This window comes from Panthera pardus, unplaced genomic scaffold (genome assembly GCF_024362965.1).
Source record: "Panthera pardus isolate Hobbes unplaced genomic scaffold, ASM2436296v1 HiC_scaffold_16, whole genome shotgun sequence".
Lineage (NCBI taxonomy): Eukaryota > Metazoa > Chordata > Mammalia > Carnivora > Felidae > Panthera > Panthera pardus.
In genome coordinates, this window is record NW_026526721.1 from 4,193,613 (window position 1) to 4,199,713 (window position 6,101).

The 6,101-nt window shown below is 61.2% G+C and overlaps 1 protein-coding gene across 5 annotated transcripts; it reads left to right on the forward strand.

Moving 5' to 3' along the window:
* Window positions 1-2,039: 2,039 nt before the first annotated feature.
* On the forward strand, window positions 2,040-5,771 carry LOC128777223 (uncharacterized). Of its 5 annotated transcripts, XR_008422403.1 has the most exons (4): window positions 2,060-2,378; window positions 2,632-2,909; window positions 3,900-3,952; window positions 4,589-5,771. XR_008422403.1 is itself a non-coding variant. In XM_053903052.1 (3 exons), the coding sequence occupies exons 2-3, from the start codon at window positions 3,885-3,887 to the stop codon at window positions 5,286-5,288; spliced, it is 768 nt and encodes a 255-aa protein (XP_053759027.1). In that variant the 5' UTR covers window positions 2,060-2,378; window positions 2,632-3,884; the 3' UTR covers window positions 5,289-5,714. The 5 variants fall into 5 exon arrangements, 2 of the variants coding, with proteins under 2 accessions (XP_053759027.1, XP_053759028.1); XR_008422402.1 differs by lacking the exon at window positions 4,589-5,771 and having other exon boundaries at window positions 2,040-2,135; window positions 2,246-2,378; window positions 2,632-4,144; XR_008422404.1 differs by lacking the exon at window positions 4,589-5,771 and having other exon boundaries at window positions 2,050-2,155; window positions 2,246-2,378; window positions 2,632-4,144.
* Window positions 5,772-6,101: the final 330 nt, after the last annotated feature.

Here is a 6,101-nt window from a genome sequence, read left to right on the forward strand (position 1 = left end):
ACGGCGTCGCCCGCCCGCTGCGTTGCCTGGAGGTTGGCAGGCAGGTGGAAGGCGCCCGAAACAACCCCTGTGCCGCCAGCCCCGCTGCCTTGGTCCTGTCGCACAGGGTGGGGGTGAGACGGGGCGCGGGCCTGGAGCCCCACCTTGCACGTCCTGGGGTGCTGAGCCGGCCCAGGCCCCCCTGCTGGGGTGCACTCAGGAGCCGGAGAAAAAGGACTTGGGAGGACCAGGAAGGTGGCCTTGAGGGACAAATGAGTGCCGAGTGTGAATGATTAACAATCGGGTTCCTGAAGAGAAGTCGGGGCTTCTGCTTCCCCTCCCCGGCTCAGGGCTGAACCTTGCACCCCACCGGAAGGTCAGCCTCCACTGCAGGTGTCCCGGTCCCCCTGGCAACCAGGAAGCATCACCCAAACAGCAGGTTGCGGCTCGTAGGGAAGGGGGAGGTGAGGAAGGCTCCAGGAGCAAAGTTGTCATTTCTCCCACCGTGGCGTGAAGGTGTCAGGCCAGGGCTCAGAGCCAGATTCTGCCCAGAATGACCAAGTTCAGAGAGCAGGCCTCCTAGCTTTGCCTGTCAGCAGGCTGGCCCCGGTCAGGGTGGTGGCGAGGCCGCCGTTGGCTGCAAATAGGAGAATTCCTCTCAGAGGCCAAAGCAATCGTTTCAATCGTCTCAGACAGTGTGGAAGGAGAGCACGGAGTTGGTGAGATTTTCTTGGCTTTCCTCACAGTGGCAAGATGGCTGCAGGGGCTCCAGGCATCACATCCTCCCAGGACAGCATCCAGTGCAGGAAGGAGAAGCTGGTGGCAAAGGGGCTTGTCCAGAAGCCCTCTGCAACTTCACCTTCCGCTGGCCAGCTGGTCACGTAGCCTCTGCTGAACATTCAAGCACTTTAAAGACATAGGAACAGGGTCGGGGGCTTCCTGAAGCTTCCAGTCTCTGCTGCAAACAGCCTGTGTCTCCCTTCCCCACAGCAGGCACCGACTCACATGCATGGGCACATACAGGCTCACACTCACGTGTGCACACACCCACATATTCTCTCTCTCTCACACACACGTATCCTCTCCCCACCCCCTCCCTTCCTTACTTCCTCCTGCTCCCCCTCCTCTTCCCCCTTACCCTCATCACCCCCGTCACATGGTACCCCTAACCCTCCCACTACTCCCCCCACATCTCTCAGGCACCAGCTGCAGCCTGGCACCTGCCCCCAGCCCAGGAACCGGCTCAGCATAGGAGACAGAATGATCTGTCTGCTTGGATGGGGATGGTCACCGTGGGCAGAAAGGGGAGGGGGCAGGGAAAAAAATTGACGTTGGCTGAAAAAACAATGAGAAAATATAGAAAAGTATAAAACAAGGCACGAAAAGCCCCCTCCACACCCAGAACCCAGAGATGAGGACAGTTAACAGTTTAGTGTATTTGTGTCCAGTTTTTTTCTCTAGAGTCTAGTTCAGTTTGTGACCTGCTGGGAAGTCAGAAGGGTCACCGATTTGTCACCGGTTCCCCGCAGGAGGTCTGCTCCTCAGCCCCAGGCGGGAGGGGTGCAGGGCCTTGGGAAGCCAGGGCCGGCGCCCTCCCTGGGGAAGGTCCCGGAGGGGACGCCGGAGTGGCCAGAGGGCTTCTGGCGGTGGAAGTGGTCAGATGCAAGGTTTGCATCTGTCCACGGAGACCCTGACTGCCCTGTGACTGCGGGAAGCCGCTGGGGCCGGGAGGGGACACGGCACCCTATGAGGTGGCCTTGGAAAGGTGTGCGCGGACAGAGCCAGGGCGGGGGGGGGGGGGGCTGGGCTCCCTCCCTCCCTGGGGCTGTGGTGTCTCCCTCCCCACCCCAGACCGGTCCCAGCCCCAGGCGCTGCTCGAGCCCAGGAGCCCAGAGGTCAGAGCAGGACCCAGAAGCAGCTGCCAGTGTAGCCCGATCTCTGATCTCTGTGGGCCAGGTCCTCATCAGGCCCCCGAGGCCCCACATGAGGGTTAATTATTCACGTGGCCCTGGGACCCATAGCTGCCAAAGTCTACTCCCCCCCCCCCCCGCCACCCTGCGCCCAAGCCCACGGAAGCTGCCCTTTGAGACTCCAGTGCCAAAGACGAGGGAGACATCACGAAATATTTCCTACGAGATAGACGTTGGTGGGAAAAGGTTAGAAACTACAGAAAAGGGTAAATAAGAACATGAAAATGAACTTGCAAGGGCACTGACGGGGGGTGGGGGGGGTAAGCGCTATGAACATTTCACGTGTTTCCGGCCAGGGTTCCCACTAGGAAATCCAAAGCGTCTCTCCATATTTGAAACGTGTTTAATGCGGGGAACTGGCCGCCTGATGGCAAAGGAGCAGTGCGATACCAGATAACATTTAGAACCTCCAGTTATACGTGGTCCTAGGTAAGTAACATTCACCTTCGTATGTGAACGTCCCCCTCGATGCTTGTTATCTGGAACTCAAGTTCAAGTTTCACAGGGCATCCTTTCCGCCCCACAAATCTGGCAGCCCTGGGTGGGGGGAGCGTAGCCTAGAGATCAGCATCCCCAGCGCTGTCCCCCTGCCTCTGGCTCGAGAGACTGAGGGATGGATGCTGCCAGGGACCAGGGACCAAGGTTCCCGTCCGCTCTCCCTCCACCCCACCCCCCAATCTAGAACAGGAGCCCCGTTCGTGACGGCTGGAGCCCGGCTTGCCCTCCAGCTCCCGCCGGTGCCCCCCCCTTGTCTGGGTCCAGTGAGGCCAGGAGCCGGAGAGACGAGTCGTGTGTTCCCGGCTCGGCCCCTGGGATTCGCAGGGAACGTGGCCCCGAGGGCAGACGCAGCGTGCACCTGCTCAGCGGACACCCCGGTCCCCACACGACGCCCCTTCTGCGTTCTCTGCTCATGTAACCTTCAGCAGTTGTGCAGCGTTCCGGAGCGTGATGTTCTAGAAGGTACTTGGCCATTCTTAAATTGTGTGCTTAGAAACTGGGACTTCCCACCGAAACTGTCGGGCAGAGGGCCCCAGAGAAGCTTCAGGACCCTCTCCTGGGAGGCACTTTCGTGGTTTTGAGGTCGAGTTCCACCCTAAGTAAGATAGCGTTCCCAGTTCACCAGGCTCTGGGGCCAGGAGTGGGGGCTGGGGGTCCACACACGGGCATCTAGACGGGCATTGGATGCCCCGGGGGATGTCAGGAGGCTGTCAAAGGCACGTTTGGGTCACACTTGTGAACATCCTTATTTAAAGACCAGGGCTTGAGCTTGGGGTCGCGAGCACACCCACACATGCTTCTACGCACACGCGACTTCATACAGCCCAGCCAGCTCTCCCCTGAGGGCCGGGTCGGGGTGACGGCGCATTTGTAAGACTTTTGTGCCCGTGTAGGTTTGAATGTCAACCAAAGCACAATCATGAGGTGGTTCTCCCGTCTTTTGTTTTTTTAAGTTCATTTCTTCATTTATTGTGAAAGCGAGCTGGGGGAGGGGCAGAGAGAGAGAGAGGAGAGAGAGAGAGGATCCCACGCAGGCTCCACACTCAGGGCAGAGCCCATTGTGGGGCTTGATCTCACGGACTTGGAGATCCTGACCTGAGCAGATATCACGTCGGACACTCAACCGACTGAGCCACCCAGGCGCCCCCGTGAAGAATGTGTGGTTCTTCCTCAGCCCGCTAAGCACGCGTGCACGCTTGCACGTGTGTGCACACATAGGGCACACCCACGCACGCACCCACCCGGGGCGTGCCCTCCGTGGATCCTCGCAGGCTGTCTGCAGGTCACGTGGCTCCACGTCCAGGCTCCGTCGGGCTGCGAGGAGGAGAAGGATGGCCCCGTGTGCGGAACCGCCCTGCCTCGCACGGGCTCCATGGGGTTTGGTGAGACGCCGGCCCCTCTGAGCCCCGTGCCTTCCTCTGACAACGGGGCTGACGAATGCCTACCTTGCAGGCCTTCTGGGACGATAGTGAAGTACGGTGTGAGGGGTCTCGGGCACACGGCAGGTACGCAGCGAGTGGGTATTTTACGTTACCACGGGCCGCGTGGGTGCTCGTTCGGTACAGCTGGGCAGGAGGCTCCTGTCCTGGAAGGCTGGGGGCCGGCAGATGGCTCGGGGACACGGGCCTGGGGTCCTCTGCGGCCTCAGGGAGGGGTGTCTTCAGCTTTGCCGAGCCCCCGGGGACACTGGTGACGAGCTGCGGTCCTGGGTAGTGATGGGCAGGATGGGGAGGGACGCCAAGGCACGGGGGCGGGGGGGGGAGGGAGGACGCAGGTGGTGGAGAGGGAGGACCCGGGACAGTCCTCGGCCCCAGTGAGAGCCGCGGGGTGGGGTGCTGGTAGTTTTAGCCACATTGGGTACGGTGTGCAAATACCCACACTGTGCAGGTTGCCGGGATATGGGCTCAGAACAAAGTCGGGGTGCAGGGGGGCTCGGGGCCCCCACCACGGGGCCCACCTGGCCTTCAGGTGCTACCTGGAAATGCGGGAATCCGCCGTCTCGACTCTGGGAGACAGGGAGGGACGGGCCAGGCGGCTCCCTGCCCACCCTCCCCTGACCCCTTGAGGGGCCCTCTTCCCCGCAGACGCCCCGGGGATCCCGCCCTCGGTACCCACCCCTGTGTCCTCCTCCTTTTTCCCAGCCCCTCCCCTTGCTTGGCGTCCCTGGGGTCCCTCAACGCCCGCACGTGGGCCCAGGCTCTGCTTGGGACAAGCAGGCATGTGCAGCTGCTTCCGGCCGGCCTGCAGGGTCCTCACAGGAGGGAACCCGGTGCCCTTGAGGCCCCTGCAAGGACAGGGCCCCGCGATGGCCGCGAGGAGGGAGCTGAAAACAGAAGAAAGACCAGAGACAAATCGGCCGGCGGCAACGGTCTCCGTGTGGCTGGATCCGCAGTGGCCCCGCGGAGCCCAGCTTCGAGCTGGCAGGTGTCACCATGTCTGACGTGGCTCAGCGTCCAGTGGCCGGGACCTTGGCCGGTTCAAGGCCGTTCTGGAACAGAAGGCGCTCAAAGCGGAGCCTCGAGGTCTGAATTATCCGAGCGCCGGAGGGACGGCCGGCCCACCTGGCCTCGTTCGCACACGTTTTCTCCAGGTACCAATTTCTGGGGTCCTGGCTTCGAGACCTCAGACAGGACGACAGCTCAGAAAGCCGGGGACCTGGCAGGCGGCTTCGTGGACCGAAACAGCTGTTTCCACAGCGCGTGCCCCGAGGTTAGAGTCAGGAACTCCCCGCCTTTAACCTTGACCCCCCGAGAAGGTCGCCGACCGAGGGGTGTGCCGTGCCCGGGGAGGCCCATCGGCGGAGATCGCATTCCCGGGTCAGTGACCTGCCGCCCCACCTAGAACATGACCCACACAGAGACACGGCTGGATCGAGTTTCGACCCGAATCGCTCTCGAGACAAATCACACGAAGGCGTGAGCTCTCCTTCGTTGAACATTCTTACGGCCTCGGCTCTGGCAGGCGTGACTTTGTGCCCTGTTCGTGGTCACAGGCCGTGTTCTGTCTGCCCGGCGTGTTTTATTGGCACGAAAGCACAAAAATGAACCAGGGAGCTCCCTCCCTGCTGCCAGCTCCCCCTTTCTCCCCCCTTCCTTCCCTGCCCTCCTCTCCTCTATTAGCAAACAGGCCATGCGGTGGCTTGAAGTATGTGTCCCGAAGGGTATGTTGGGGTCCTGACTCTCCCATGTCCGAACGTGACTCTGTTTAAAGACAGGGCATTCACAGGGGCGCCTGGGTGGCTCAGTCGTTAAGCGTCCGACTTCGGCTCAGGTCATGATCTCACGGTTCGTGGGTTCGAGCCCCGCGTCGGGCTCTGGGCTGATGGCTCAGAGCCTGGAGCCTGCTTCTTGTTCTGTGTCTGCCTCTCTCTCTGCCCCTCCCCTGTTCATGCTCTGTCTCTCTCTGTCTCAAAAATAAATAAAAAAATAAAGACAGGGCGTTCACAGAGGCGAGCGAATGAAAGTGGGGTTGTGATGACAGTACTGAAAGAACGTGACTGGCGTCCTCGTAGACGGGGAGCCGGACAGGGACACACATGCACAGAGGCGCACGCGTGAGGATAGCGGGTGGAGACGCCCCGCCATTGGAGTCACATGTCTATCAGCCCCGAGCACCAAGGATGGCTGGGGCCGCCGGGAGCTGGCAAAGCCGAGG

What these genes read in the sequence shown, in the direction of transcription:
- LOC128777223 (XM_053903052.1), top strand. Translation starts at nt 3,885, where the DNA reads ATGCCTACCTTGCAGGCCTTCTGGGACGATAGTGAAGTACGGTGTGAG. An exon ending in GGGTCTCGGGCACACGGCAG is followed by an intron (nt 3,953 to 4,588) that starts GTACGCAGCGAG and finishes CCTTTTTCCCAG; the next exon opens with CCCCTCCCCTTGCTTGGCGT.